General features: G+C 40.7%; 1 protein-coding gene across 1 annotated transcript in view; it reads left to right on the top strand.

Annotated features, from left to right (window-relative positions):
• Positions 1–15,758, top strand: part of CFAP206 (cilia and flagella associated protein 206) — a 66,225-nt gene that overhangs the window by 38,878 nt on the left and 11,589 nt on the right. The window contains exons 9-11 of the mRNA XM_082251776.1: positions 884–1,082; positions 4,241–4,381; positions 6,421–6,614. Of these exons, the coding sequence (XP_082107902.1) occupies positions 884–1,082; positions 4,241–4,381; positions 6,421–6,614 (534 nt within the window). The remainder of the gene's footprint in view (positions 1–883; positions 1,083–4,240; positions 4,382–6,420; positions 6,615–15,758) is intronic.

Consider the following 15,758-nt stretch of genomic DNA (forward strand, 5'->3'; position numbering starts at 1 on the left):
CACAGACCCCATTTGAAGCAATCCAAACCATTGAATATCTGTCTTTCACTCCCAGTGACAGTGAGTACCGTCACATCACCCTTTCCGATAAATGCCGCTCAGTCAGTGCCACTGGCTATAGTTGGCAGTGCTGATCAGTGTTTTCTGAGGGCAGGGAAGTCTCCACGGCCATCAGCGGGGGTGATTCCCCCAGCCACCTCGAATGTGTGGATGGGGGAATCGGGTCAGTTTTTTTTTTTTTATTTACATTTAACCCGATGGTTGAACAAAAAAAAAAAACTAACCAATGTATGACCTGCTTTAGAAACAACTCATTGTAAATTGATAGACCTAAATTTACTCAAGAATAGACCAAAAAGAAAACAGGTTTATTATAAATTGCTTTAAATACACTGGACATACATTCTGCGGTGCTTGAAATTGTGGATTTACAATAGTTAGACAGTTATCTGGTTTAAAACTATTAGAGGAGTCTACCTTTCCTTTTCCCAGTTGCTAGACCCCAGTATTTATAAAGTACAAACATTACATATCACTTTAGAGAGTACAGTACGCAAGTGCCTGTTTTTGCTTGGTTGTTAACTTGTGCACTGGCAGTAATCACAAGACGTGTTTAGTTTAACTGGCACATCAGCATAAGTAAATGGAGTTTACTGGTTAGTTTAATTCATCCTACATACAAAAAATGTCTGGTCTGGCTTAATCTGTAGAATAATATGTTGAAATCAGAAGTGATAACTGGCCTCATGAAACAGTTTATTTATACTGTATTAGTCTATAACCTAGTATAACTCTAGTCCTATTCTGTGCAATGTACAGTAGAGAACAAGACTAAATTATGTCTAAACTCTCAGTCTCTAAAGGTTATATGTGTCTTTTGCAGCCACTCTTTATTACACTATCTAACCTGTGGAACAGCTTCCAGGATGAAATTGTGTTATTAAGTGTTCTTAGTAATATGACTACAAACCTGCAGCCCTTTCTAGGACTCCATGAAGAGCTCTTTTCTGATCACATCCTCCAGCCATTATTAAGTGATTTAACAATAAAAACTGACGAGGAAAGAAATAAAGAAAGTGAAGGTGAGAAAACAGTCAGGTTTCATCTTTCTCTAAAATTCACCTGAATACTAAAATATGGACTCACTAATTGCTGATGGACTAAAATATGGACTCTCATTAATGTACCAGTTTTATTTTTTCTTGCTTCAATTTGATAAACTAAGGTCACTGGCAATTTAAAAAAAAAATGAATAGATAAAACATGCATCCAAATTAATGTTGTCAATCTAGAGAGGGGCTGTCAGATTTGCACTAAACTGGTGTGCTGTGTACACAAAAGCAAAACAAATCGTGTCCCTGCTTCTGCCTGAAAGAATCTGGGCTAGCGCTATTCAAGGCTGATTTTTAGAAAGAATTGGTAATTCCCAAGTATATAGTGTGTTAGGGTCATGGAAAGGTGGGAGATTATTTGCAAAGAATTTTCAATTTAAGGTAATTGGGTACTTTCTGCACTGAGGCTCAAACAAAAGCCTGGATTCATTAAACAGATTTTAGCATCCACTATTAATGTATAAACATACATTCTAACCTTGATCTGCATTTCACTCCAAGGAGTTAACCCCAGGAAATTGCACCCCCCTTACCCCTTTTCCCATTTACCATTCAGGGCAATTTTGTTAATACAAGCTGAAGATGGTGGAATATGGCTCCCCTTTCTGCCAGGGCTGGGATACTTCTTCTGTTCTCTGGTGTATCCAGCAATAGATGTGCCTGGTGTACATGCAAAGCAAATTTAGGGGACAGCCATTATTTGTTATGGCAGATTACAAAGTTTGCTGAGAATACCAAATAATTACTCTGATGGCCCTGGGAAAGACAGGCAGTGTAAACATCTCTGGCATATACTGTACAGTATATATGGATAAAATTGTCTCATGAGGTGGGGGGGGGGGGGTGAATCTTTATTACAGCTGATAAAGTATAAAGAACATATAGATACTATGTAGTCATGTGAAAAAATACCCCCCACAGAAGTTGTTTAACATATTTAAACAACATTGGTTAACATATTTCGACAGGAAACATTAAATCTTTTATTAAAAAAGTACCTATGGAAAAAGGTGATATATATATATATATATATATATATATATATATATATATATATATATATATATATATATATATATATATATATATATATATATATATAATCTCAAATGACTCACAGAATTGACATTATATATTCATTATCATTTAAATTCTTAAAATACAGGTTTGTCAAATCCAGAAAAAGTAAACCAACCCCAGCATTTATTACCATTTCAAATCCATGAAATCAAAACCAGGCATTCAAGATTAGGTGCCAATGAATACAAATTCCAAAGGGAATATATAGGTGGAACCTATCTTATTTAAACATCATATATCTCGGGTCTGGTGTTCGCTTTGCTGTTTAAAGCGGAGTTCCAGCCATTTACTCACCTGTCCAATGGTCCAGCGATGCGGCCGCCGGAAGCCTCGATCCTCTCCCTCGGCGCCGGCATCACTGCTGTGGGCACCCGGCTGTTACAGTTTGCGGCTTCACAGCCGGGTACCCACTGCGCATGCGCGAGTCGCGCTGCGCGCCGTGATTGGCCGGCAATCTTCTGGGACCTCTGACGTGTCCCAGAAGATTGCAGGGAGGGAGGGGGAGAGGAGAACTTCCGCTCAGGGCGCCGCGGCGCTCCGAGCGGAAGTGGGAGCGGGTACCTGTCAAAACTAGGTACCCGCTCCCCCCCCCCCCAAAAAATGACATGCCAAATGTGGCATTTTGGGGGGTCAGGACTCCCTAAAGCGGAAGTTCCACTTTTGGGTGGAACTCCGCTTTTAAGTGATCAAAGGCCTCTGAGTCTGTTAGGGGCTTTAAAATAATCACTAAACTATTTTATAATCAATCATTCCACTGTAAGAAAAAAGTCTCTAAGTAGTGTTGATTTCAAACAACTGCTAATTTGTCCAGGACTGGCCAGCCTAGCAAATTAAGCCCAAGAGCTGATTTTTTGATGCTAAAAGAATTCTCCAAGAACTTCAAAGGTCCATTGGGGGATCTGCATGTACTATAACTCTTGTAACAGTTGGTGGCAAAATGCATGTACAGTCATGGCTAAAACAATTGCCCCCCCTGAATTTCTATCCGATAATGCACCACTTTGCCCAAAAAATTTTTGTAATTCTAAATGTTTAGGCATTTTTTTGTTTATTTCTTTTGTTTGCATTGGTATGATACAAAAAAGTGGAGAAACAATAAGCCAAATCTGGCTCATTCTATGCCAAATTCCAAAAATGGACTGAACAAAATTATTAGCACCCTCAATTTAATATTTGGTAGCACACCCTTTGGAAAAAATAACTGAAATCAGTTGCTTCCTGTAACCATCAATGAGTTTTTTACACCTCTCTACTGGAATTTTGGACCACTCTTCTTTTGCCAACTGTTCCAGGTCTCTAAGATTGGAAGGCACATTAACATCTCCAACTGAAAGAATTTTGCACAAAATAGTGGTCAAAAATGATGATATCAATGACTGGTAGGCAAGTATGCAAAATATAAACAAGAAATAATTTTGCTAAAGGGAGCAATGTCTGCATTCCATAGTACGCCGTTATATCTGTTGATATTTTTGGTGAATAAATGTTTGAAAAGGCAATATTCCTTGTGCTTTTATTCATCGCCTTTATCTGTAGACACTGTCTAAGTAAAGATATAATGTTTACCTATTCACATAGTTTTTAAAAGTCAATTATTTTAATTGGTTTATCGACTTTTTCACATGACTGTATATGGCAAGCTAACCTTTTCTGTATATTTATAATATTTAATATGCACACTGCAATAATTTGATAAAATAAATGTAATGCTTTTTCATAATATATAAAATCATATGTTTGCTTATACTACAGAACAAACACACCTTTCAGTGCAATTCATCAGTTATATACAGTATAACTAGTGTTGATGGGATACTGCTAGCAAATGGAGGTCTGTTATTAGTTTTATGCTTGGTGTATTTAAAATTAGCTTAAAAATAACTACATTTCAATGAATACATCAATAGAAATAAAATATATTTTCAAAATCCCATTTATCATAAACCAGTTGTAAACAAAATCCTATGATAGGTTCTATGGCCACTGTATATAACAATGCTATTTTATTTATTTAAATTATTAACAATACAATTTATTTCTTTACATAGGCATTCATATAACTCCATCAGATTTTCCGACACAGGAGTGGTATTTCCCAGAAAACACTGCAAATTATGAACGGCTCCCAATTCAATACCGTGGATTTTGTGGCTATACTGTTGCTACAAAAGATGGCCTCTTGTTGCCAGGTGTGACCTGTTTTAATGTGATAAACTTGGACATTCAGTACTTATGTATTCACAATGTACACCATGAATACATACTGCATTTAATGGGAAAAACTCCTTAAGATGTACAGATACTGATCAGTTCCCTCAGCCTTCACAGATATGCCATGGCTGAACCTTTTCAAAAAGGAGTGTTGACTTGCTAGCTTAGATTGGCCTTGTCTTTCACTATTCGTTTCCTCCAAGGTAGGCTAGTGGCAGAGATATCTACTGTCTCCATATGTAGTAGCACATCCCTGATGGGAATATGTATGACTGTAGTATGGACTTTCATAGGAAATAAGTAAATAACCCTTTGGGAGTATCTCACCAAAAAATAAATTTTTGTTGCAGAAGATACCTAAAATCTGACTTGTATCTATGTGCAGACTGCTGTGTAAATCTGTGAGCCAGTCACACAAGCATGAAATGGCATTTCTGGGGAAGTTCTGTATACCTCTAGATTGCCATATTGCATTGAATTTTACAGAAAATTACAACACTACAGTTTGAAAAGGAAAGATAATTTTAATAATACTAAATTGCAGTATAGCTTGTGTAGCAATAGTATATATTAGATGATCTCTATTTTTAATTTGGTGATTTAGGAGTAACTCCACTTTCGTAGGAAAAAATATAGCAGAGTAGATTTGATGAAAAATGTAAAAAACAACTCCAAATGAAACAGATTTCTAATTTTAGGTGAAGCATGGCAAGGTTTATTTACCTGTTGGGCCTTAGGACCTTAGTAGAGATTTCTCTTCCCACCCTCAGGAAAACTGTAATAGGCTGGGAGCCTAACTGAAAATCTAGCTACCAATAACAATAACTGTAAGTTCTCCATATATTTCATATCTACTAGAGGCCGCATGATAGATTTTCATACTCTGCTCTTCCTGGTGGATTCTTTATAGATCTGTATGGAGAACTTACTTAGGCCTGTGACAATAGTATCAGCACAACAAAGCCTTACCATAGTGGGTGGTGATTTTACCTATAGAGTCCTGGGCAATAGCGAAGACCAGAAGGGGGATTTAGCACTAACCCTCATAATTCCCAGAAGTATGAAATATGTTTTGAATTGCCCTATAATGGATTGCATGATAGCTGTAGATGAGTTTGGTATGTAATTATTAGCTCAGTGCCTCTATTCCACCATTTCTCACTGTGTCAAATACAACCCCTATTCCAAAAAGGTTGTGACTGTGTAAAATCTACAAAAAAACAGAATGCAATGTTTTGCAAATCTCATTATTAAATGCATCATTTGTAAGTAATGTAATAAACCTTCCTAAACGCAAGATAATATTAGTGCGCTTGCAAAACAAACTGTAAACCTTAGTGACAAAAAGTTAGGTAAAACACTAACAAAAAAAAATGTAATTGAATTAAACAGGCAGCAGCATTAAAATCACCAATCCATCCAAGTAGGATGTATAACAAGCTCCGACCAAACGATAATTAAAAGTGTGCTGTCCTTGTGTTAGGTATAATTTAATAAATCACATAAGAGACAATAAAAGTGCTTTAAACATGTATTGAACTCATCTTAAATTGACATATCTGGGCAACTAAAGTCCATAAAAAAAGTGCAAAAAAAATTATATTTATATATATATATATATATATATATATATATATATATATATATATATATATATATATATATATATATATATATAAACTATTTATGGGAAAAAGAGCTGCAAAATGCATGTTGATGAATATTGTTTGGTTGAATAATGTAATATAGCTGCTCCATTTAATTTAACCTTAGTGCAGGAAAAAGGTTCAAAGTAAGTGTTATGTTTTGCTGTTTATGGGAAATGTCACATTATCGTTTACAATAGCAATTTGATTTTGCATTATAACATACAGTTCAGTAAACAGCCATTTAAAACACAATGTTATATATTGTATCATTCATCTACTTACGTAAATGTGTTTATGTGCAGTTAATTTGAATTTTTCAATCAATGTATGTTTGCGTTTGCATTACTCATATATTTATTTTTTAACAGGAAACTCAAACATTGGCATTCTAAAGCACAGAGAAAGGTATTATATTTTCAGCTCCAAGGAAGCTGCTTTCATGTTTGCTCAAGATCCAGATCACTATATCAGTTTAATCGGAGAGAAAGCAAAACAGTGTGCAGAGCTCATACAGTTATTGGAGCTGCACCAGCAGTTTGCATCCATCACACCCTATTCCCAGGTAAAGAAATGTATAGCACAGATTAAGACCTGATGCTACCATCAGCGCAACCAATACAAATGATATACAGCACAGGTTTAAACAGATACACAAGGTTGTTACATACTTTTAGGCATTATGAAAGCAATTTTGACACTTTTTCTGATATCTGAGTCATATGTGGTACGGGCAACCACACCAGCAAACCTCAAGACTAATATTAAATCAGCATTAAATCCTTTTAAAGGCATGTATTTAAAAAATATATGTTCATAGCTGTACCCGTCTGGATCCTTTCTTGTGATAAATGGACTCAGCAAGCTGAGGATGGAGCTATTTTTCTGGCAAGAGCAGGATGGAGATAGGATTAGAAGACTCTTAACTCAGCTTTGAAGAAAAGGGAGAGTAGACCGAGGTCTGTCTAGGCCTGGCTTGGCTATATGTGACAGTTTGAATTAATTGTGATAAAGTTCACTTTCCTAAAAATGAAAGGACTTGTAGTCACCAAATCCGTTCTTCGGACCTACAGAGGGCAGTAAGACTCACTAACTAAAGGTAACCCTGTAGAATGGTTTTATATACACCTTTGTTACATTTGTAAAGTGCAAAAAAAAGAAAAAGTAAGGTGATAAAAAGGTTTAAAGGTAAAAGTGTACCTTCAAGAATACTCAAACAGTCCAACAGTGACTAAAATTATGTGTTAGTAGGTACCAAACCATTTCTAATTAATAACAGTAAGCAGAGAAGAAGCTAAGAATAAAATTCAACTGGCAGTAGATATGAATACTTTAAACAAGCGGTAGATGTGAATCAGTCGGTAGGCAGATGCAGTTAGCTACTTTGCCAATAGGTGACTCTGTACCAGAATAGTGTCTGGTTAAAGCAGACAGTTTTTTCGGTTGCTGGGCCCTTTTAGGCAGAGCCCTCCTGCAGTAATTTCAGTGGTGAGTCAGCACCCATATATAAGTCAGATCGTGAGGGACACACTAGATCTAAATCCCCCACACCTATAAAGATATAATAAACACATGTAGGCCCTGGACAGGGCAGGAGGTGGGTGGAGTGGATCTGTACATAGAAGAATTCAGGTGTAGTCATTCTGTCCCTTATGGAAGTGGGGGCTAGGGCAGATTGCAAAAGTCCTTTTAGGCTAGGCTGGAGATCCCTGTGTGCGAATCAGGGCCGGACTGACCATTGGGCACAGCAGGCATATGCCCGGTGGGCCGCCGAGGCCTCCGGGCGCATTATAATGTAAGTGTCCGGCCGTTGCCGCTGCTGGCCTCTCCGCGGCCGATTCCGCGGAGTCTGAGGGCCGCCGCATTACTGCAATCTGGCCGCCTGCCCGCCCCGCCACTGTCCCCGACTGCCCGGGCCCCGCAATACCACAATCTGGCCGCCCGCCGCTGTCCCCGACTCCCCACTCCTGGCTAACTTCAGCTGGCAGCCGGCTCCGCAGCGGCATCCAGCGTAGCTCAGGAGGGGGTGGAGGCGATGGACCGTGTGACTGTGTGTGAAACGTTAGGTGACTAAGGCCAGGGGTGGAGCTAGAGGCCGGCGGGGACCCTATGCTGCCTTGTGTGTTGTCACTGGTCTGGAAGAAGCGGGAAGTGAATAGTCGCCGGCGCCGCACTGCACCGCAGACAGAAACTGACAGTCTGCCTGAGACAGTGACTGAGTGTCAGAGTCAGAGTGTGGGGTGTCAAGTGTCACTAGTGCCTGCCCTGGAGCTGCACTGGAGTCGAGTGTGAGACTGAGACTCAGACAACATTAACAACACCACCACCCACGACCAGGACAGGAGCCAAGTCATCAACAGCAACAACAGGTAAGGAAAGAAGGGCAGCAGCACAATTTACAAACACAACACCACAGACCACACACCACTGTCACCGCTGGGATTTGTGGTTCTGGGTGGCCTCCGGCAGAGCGGTGTTCTGGTCTGGAACTTCTGGCTTAGCAGCAGGCAGGCAGGCTGCAGGCGTAAAAAACAGATAACAGCTACACACTGTCACTGCTAGAAAACATGTGCTATGCCAGTTTGCTTGTTACATGTGATGTGACAGCCAGGTGCACATTTTCAAGTTGAAAATGTGCACCTGGCTGTTACATCACATGTAACAAGCAAACTGGCATAGCACATGTTTTCTAGCAGTGACAGTGTGTAGCTGACTGTTATCTGTTTTTTACGCCTGCGGCCTGCCTGCCTGCTGCTAAGCCAGAAGTGAACCATGCTCTGCCGGAGGCCAGAACCACAAATCCCAGCGGTGTTGTCGTGTTTGTTTTTGTGTCCTTTCCTTACATGGCACATGTTCTAGCAGTGACCGTGTGTAGCTGTTTTGAAAACAGCTACACACACACTGTCACTGGCTGCTGCTAGAAAACATGTGCCATGCGGCATGCCAGTTTGCTTGTTACATGTGATGTGACAGCCAGGTGCACATTTTGAACTTGAAAATGTGCACCTGGCTGTCACATCACATGTAACAAGCAAACTGGCATGCCGCATGGCACATGTTTTCTAGCAGCAGCCAGTGACAGTGTGTGTGTAGCTGTTTTCAAAACAGCTACACACGGTCACAGCTAGAACATGTGCCATGTAAGTAGAGATGCACCGAAATTTTGGCAACTGATATTCTCGGCCGAAAATTAGCCTATCCCATTTCGGCCGATAAGGAGTTAAAGATGCCGAAAATGTATGGCCGCTACTATGTGTAAAAACCGAGCCCTTCACTTCCCTGTCATCTCCGAGTATCTTTGCTGACCGCTCCGATCTTATCCTCTGCCGGCGCTGGGCGCTTCATTGTGAGCTACACTGGTTGCTAGGATGGCCGGCCGAATGGCATCTAGCAACCAGTGACATCCCGGGGAGAAGACCCAGCATGCACATAGCAGAGGAGGATCTCGTCCTCTGCGCCTTTTACTGAATCACTCCACCCACCTCCTTCCTTCATGTGCTGTACGCTGCGGAGGAAGGTAATGTGGCATGTGGCTGTCTGCTGTGTTGTTTTCTTCTCTCTCTCTCTCTCTGCCATACATGTACTTGGCATGTGCAGTGCAGCCTACAGGTGTATATGAGGCAGCAACGGTTAATAGGGTGTGATAGTGCAGGAATTGGGGTGATCTGAGGTGTGAAGGTGCAGGAATTGGGGTGATCTAAGGTGTGATAGTGCAGGAATTGGGGTGATCTGAGGTGTGATAGTGCAGGAATTGGGGTGATCTGAGGTGTGAAGGTGCAGGAATTGGGGTGATCTGAGGTGTGAAGGTGCAGGAATTGGCGTGATCTGAGGTGTGAAGGTGCAGGAATCGGGGTGATCTGAGGTGTGAAGGTGCAAAGCTCACTTGATTTCTTACTATTATTCAAGCGGTTTACAGCAGTTACTTTATATGAAGCTGACAGTTGTTTTTTATGTATCTGGCATTCCCAATTTCTTTGAAAACATTTTTCAGCACATTGTGCCCAAAAAGGTGGTCTACCCCTTGATTAGAGTAACCGTCATCTTGTGCTGCTTCATACCATTTTTAGGACTCAACCATCAAAACAGGATTTAAAGTAAGACAAAAAAAAAAAAAAAACCAGCATCATATGGGAGCTCTGATCTAAATTGGACCCAATTTATCAGATTAATCTAAAAAAGGTACCGTAATCGAATCCACACATCCTTGAACATTAAATTCTGTCATCAACCATCCCGACGAACGCCATGCCCCAGTCATGCCCCCGTCACGCCCCCCCCCCCTCCTGGGCTGCTCAGTCCAAAATGCCCGGGCCTATTTTTTGTCCCAGTCCGGGCCTGGTGCGAATGCTTCCTTGGAGGGTCCCTGGGAAAGATGTACCTAGAAAGGAGGTGACTACAGAGAGTCCCGTGAGTACTAGTGACCCTGGGCAAAGGAGAGACTAAAAAGGAGATGGCTGCTAAAGTGCTGCATATGCTTTCACCTGTGACTAATGCAGACCGTCCATTAAATCTGACTGTGTAATGTCAGTAGACTCTGGAATGTATGTCCTTGTGGTGTGGCTGTAATGCCACTTCCTAAACACCACTACGTTTATGTGTGGACATTCCTTCCTTGTGGTTACAAAGTTTTATGGCTAGCAATGTGTGGAAGCCTATGGCAATAAGCAGGACACAAGATGGCTGAGGGTTTAGCCTCAGCAGGAAGGACAGTGTTCTGGCAGGGCTAGCACAGGGTTAGGTACTTGGTGCCAAATTCAGCCAACCACGAAGCCCTTCTTACAAGTCAGTATGTTAAAGTTGGCAAACAGAGGATGTTACGCCTTTAATCAGACAAGGCAGTTGGTATGTAAAATCTGCAAGCCATGAGACACCCACAAATTAGTATGTAAAATTTGGTATGTAGGAGACATAATTAAAGTTTTACACCTTTATCATGCAAGGCAGTTAGTAAGAAAAATCGGAAGGCCATGAGATGAGCACAAGTTAGTATGTAATATTTTAGTATGTGGGAAACATAATTAAAGCTGACAAACCACATTTTTTGCTCTACAGCTTTAGTTACATGGTTTACTTTTATTGAAGTATGCCCCGAAATGTGCAGGCCTCTGGATTCTGTAAAAACTTTCACTGCACAATTGCCCTGTCCTCTTCCTGCCGGTAAACTTCCGGCACTGTGGTCTGGCACAGGTTTGGTCTCTAGACTTAGCTGCACTAAAGATAATCTGATGGGGCCACACCCCTCCGGCCCTCTTGTTCATTGAGAAAAAGTCATGATCTATGAATGTGGAAGATAATCCTGTGACTGGTCAGACTCTAATGCCTTGGTGCTAAGATGAATTAACTCCCATGTCCATGGAATTTAAGTAATCCCAGCCTGGTCAATCGAGGTGCCTGAAGATGCCTAGCCCGGAAGAAGACTGGACTCAGGGCTCATTATTTACATGCAACCTGACTGGATTACAGTAATAATATTGATTCAATTGGACTCTAGATTTAAAAATAAGGCTTTGAGCTTGTTTAAAAGAAAGAAAAAAACTCATGGCTTTGATTTGGTTTAGCTCCTCCATTCCCATCACCCACATAGGAGGGAGTATCTCTAATATGTATGGTACATCTATGATCGTCAAGGGTGTTAAGCAGTCAGTCAACTCAAACCGTATAACAGGAAAGGAACAGTATTGTCAGTGCAAACAATAAATATACAGGTATAAACTCTGCAAGCAGACCGTTTACTTGAAAAAAAAGAGGTCCCTTGTGGTAATAGGAAATATAAGGCAATGTCTGATGCTGCTGCTGTTTTCCCCCATCCCTGAGCTCCAGCAAGCTTTTTTACTAAAACCTGTAGTGCTGAGGTCTCTCCAGTAGGTGGAACCTGCACACTGCATTTGTTTTTAAACCTGTGTCTTTAATCAGAAAACCCTGGTGGACTGTAGATCTCGCCAATAGATCTCAATAGACAGGTCACTGGCCACAGATATACGATTATAAAAAGAAATCGGTCAATATATATGTATGATAGCTGCTAAGGGTGAAATCTGAAAGTCACTGGCCTGTCAACTGTATGACTTTACACAGTGCTTCTCATCTTCAGGCAGCAACTATCCTGACACTAATGCTAAAATGTCAGGCTGAAATAAAGCAAATAAACTATGTTACAAATAAGTTGCGAATATAAATCTATTAGGCCCCTTTCACACATACTGTCCCTTCAGTTCATCAGTACAGTCACATCAAACTGTATCAGTTTTTCATCCGTTTTTTTCATCCGTTTTTCTTACATCCACTACTGGATGAAAAAACGAATGAAAAACTGACCGTTTGTCCGATTTAAATCCGTTTTTCATCTGATCCGTTTTTTTGACGGATGAAAAATAGGGCATTCATCCGTTCCAAAAAACGGACATTGACGGAAGCCGATGAAAACGAATGTTAACGGATGATCATCCGTTGTCATTCGTTTTTACATAGAGATGCATTGATCTCCATTTTTCATCCGTCAACGGATGGATGAAAAACGGACCGTATGTGTGAAAGGGGCCTTATAGGCAAGCCTGGACAGTTATAATAAATACAGACTAAACATTCAGATTCCTGCATAAGCCAAATTGGTACAGGTTATAATTAAGAATCTCTGTTTTCATTAAAGTAGACGTCCACTCTAACACTAAAATCTCAAAATCTACAGGCATCCACAATCTAAGACTAACCTATCTAACCTAAGAAAATTGATTTACCCATGCTGAGCTGTCAGCGGCAGCTTCGCTGTGTTGGCAGGTGCAGAGGAGGCAGCCGACAACGGAAGCCCCATAGTAAGTCTATGGGTGACATCACTTCCCATTCATTTCCCAGCCGTTGTCAATTTTCTCTTCTGCAGGGCTTCTGCCACTGGAGACAGGACCGGAGCGGCTTCAAACAAGGTATGTATAGCAATGTCTTCTTTACAGGGCTGGATAGGTTAGTCTTAGATCATGGATGCATGTAGATTTAGAGATTTTTAGTGTTAGGGTGGACTTCCACTTTAAGGTTACCATATTTTCAAAATGAAATTCAGGGACACTCTGACCATTCCCAGTTTTAACTAAAGCACACCCTCATTTGTAGCCACGTCTACAAAATCATGCTTCAATTTTTGATACAATCAAGTCACACTTCCATTTTTACCATACCCTGAAAACAAACAAAGATGAAAGAAAAAAAGACTCCTATGATGTATAACATCGTTTTGACCTAACCCAGGAGCCAGGAAGCAACTAAAGAAATTTTAAACAACAGTTTAAAATGAGTAAATTTAATTTACCTTGCTACCTATTTACTAAGGCTAGCAGCATACGTCTTAAAGCGCTGTTCCAGCCTCCTTGACAAATCTTTTTTAAAAAAGCACCCCCGTGATTCTTGTTAGTTGTACTATATAATTAGGTTACTGCTGTAAATGTAAACCTTCTTCGTACTTACCAATTTGTCCACATTATCCACGGGATCCCAGAAGGCAGGCAATGACCATTGATGATGTGGGCATCTGAAGCCCCTTCCTATCTGCTTCTGGGATTCCGAGCAGCTGGTTTGCGCCTACGCAGTAATGACACTGTGCAGCGAGGTGTGTTGTTTACAGGTTGCCATAATAATATCGGCATCGGCGAAAATTTCCTGCCCCATTGTTATGGCAACCTGTCAATCAACACAGAACTTCCTGTCTCAAAATACCACGAGATTTCATTGTTAGCCATCCCTAGGGAATCACCTAAAAAAGAAATCGCTTAGGCGGACAGGAGGTGCAGACTGCACAGAGACAAAAAAAGGTATTTAGCAAAAAAAAAAAAAAAAAATGATTGCCATTACACACTGTTCTGCGGGTGGACATTGTCTTGCAATGATCATGAAAAAATGGGTGGAACTCCGCTTTAAGAACGGGTAATGAAAGAGTAAAGTTCTGCTTTAAATAAAACACAGAGTTCAGAGGTCAGGATTAAGTAACACACAGAATGCACGGGTCGTGATTAACTGAAGCAGAGAGTTCAGGGGTCAGGATTAAGACTGCACAGAGTTCAGGGGTAAGGGTAGGTTTGAAGTAAGCAACTTACCGATTGCGCCTCCAACTCAAGTCACACTGTGCAATCGACAATCCAAAATGGCGTGGCTGGAGCAGCAACATGGATCTTCACGCAGGCTACTCTAGCGGCAACCTGTCTTTTAGGGACAGACCTCTCACAGCAGGGCTGGCCCAAGGAAACGGGGTCAAATGGTAACCTTTATTTACATTGGATGTTTCATAATTACTTTGGGGCATTATTTTTAGGTTAACGTGTATTAAACCACTTAGCGACCACCCGCCCGCACTGTACTAGTGGGATGAGTGGCCACTGTAGGCAAAATGACATACCCATACAATCCTGCCCACTTCCGAGTTTAGGACGCATGTGATTGTACACAGTTAGAGCCTGTCAGCAAGTACCCGCCAATGATTCACGCCTGGGACATGCTGATCGGCTGTGTACAAGCACAGCCCAGAGCTTTTGTGTTGATAAACAACACAGAGCTCTGTACGAAAGGAGCGATCTGTCAGTTGAGTGAGAGATTAGTTAGTAAATGCAGCACACTTTAAATATGTGCCTATGTGTGATGTGTGTAACCACTTGACTGTCCTAGATGTTAACTCTTCCTAGCTTGTGTCAGTACAGTGACAGTGTTTAGTTATCACTGTATTAATGTCACTGGTGATGTCAGTGGCAGTTAGTCAGTGTCAGATTTCCCGTCGTAATATTGTAGTCCCATTAAAAGTCACCCATCGCTGCCATTAGTAGTTTAAAAAAAAATTCCAGTAAATATACCATAGTTTGTAGGCGCTTAAACTTTCATGCAAACCAATCAATATATACTTATTGGGATTTTGTTTTATCAAAAATATGTAACAGAATACATTTTGGCCATAATTTATGTAGAAATTCGATTTTTATTGGATATGTTTAATAGTAGAAAGTAAAAAATATTGTTTTGTGTTTTTTTTTCAAAATATTCCTTTTTTTTTTATTCTTACATGCACTAATAAAATTGTCGATAAACACATTAAAGATCATGCAAGATTCTCTAAACCATATATTTTTTGAACAATTAAAGGAAATTATGATTTAGTACTTTACAAAAAATGCTGTAAAAAAAAATTACAAAATTTCTTATTAAATGTAAAGGATGAAGTAGTTTCAGAAATACATCTAAACCAGAAATAATGCAAGCTTGGAAAAAAAAAAAAATAAATCACAAAGAGGTAAAAAAAACTGTAAACAGGTGACAGATACCAGAAAAGAAGGTAAAGCTTACTCTATTTAGTGTTAGGCCTCTTTCACACGGTCCGCCTCCGTAGGCGGATCCGTGTTGCTCAGCAGGGATCGATCCGCAATCCCCGCTGAGCCGGCGGATGACAGCTCCGTCTCCGCTTGCAGAGCGGAGAGGGAGGTGTCTCAGCCCCCGCTGCCCTCTATGGGGGATCGGATGAGAGCGGACCGTCTGATCTCATCCGATCCGATTACTGAATGGATTTCACAGACAGGATCGGATGCGGATGGCAGCGGGTGTCAGCGGAGGTGTCTCCGCTGACACCCGCTGCCCCATAGAGCTGCATGGAGGATCCGATCAGATCCGCCTAAAAAACTGACAGGCGGATCTGATCGGATCGCCCGTGTGAAAGAGCCCTTATGCATATTAAAATACAAGCCTA

Source organism: Pelophylax lessonae, assembly GCF_965119305.1.
Source record: "Pelophylax lessonae genome assembly, chromosome: 3".
Classification (NCBI taxonomy): domain Eukaryota; kingdom Metazoa; phylum Chordata; class Amphibia; order Anura; family Ranidae; genus Pelophylax; species Pelophylax lessonae.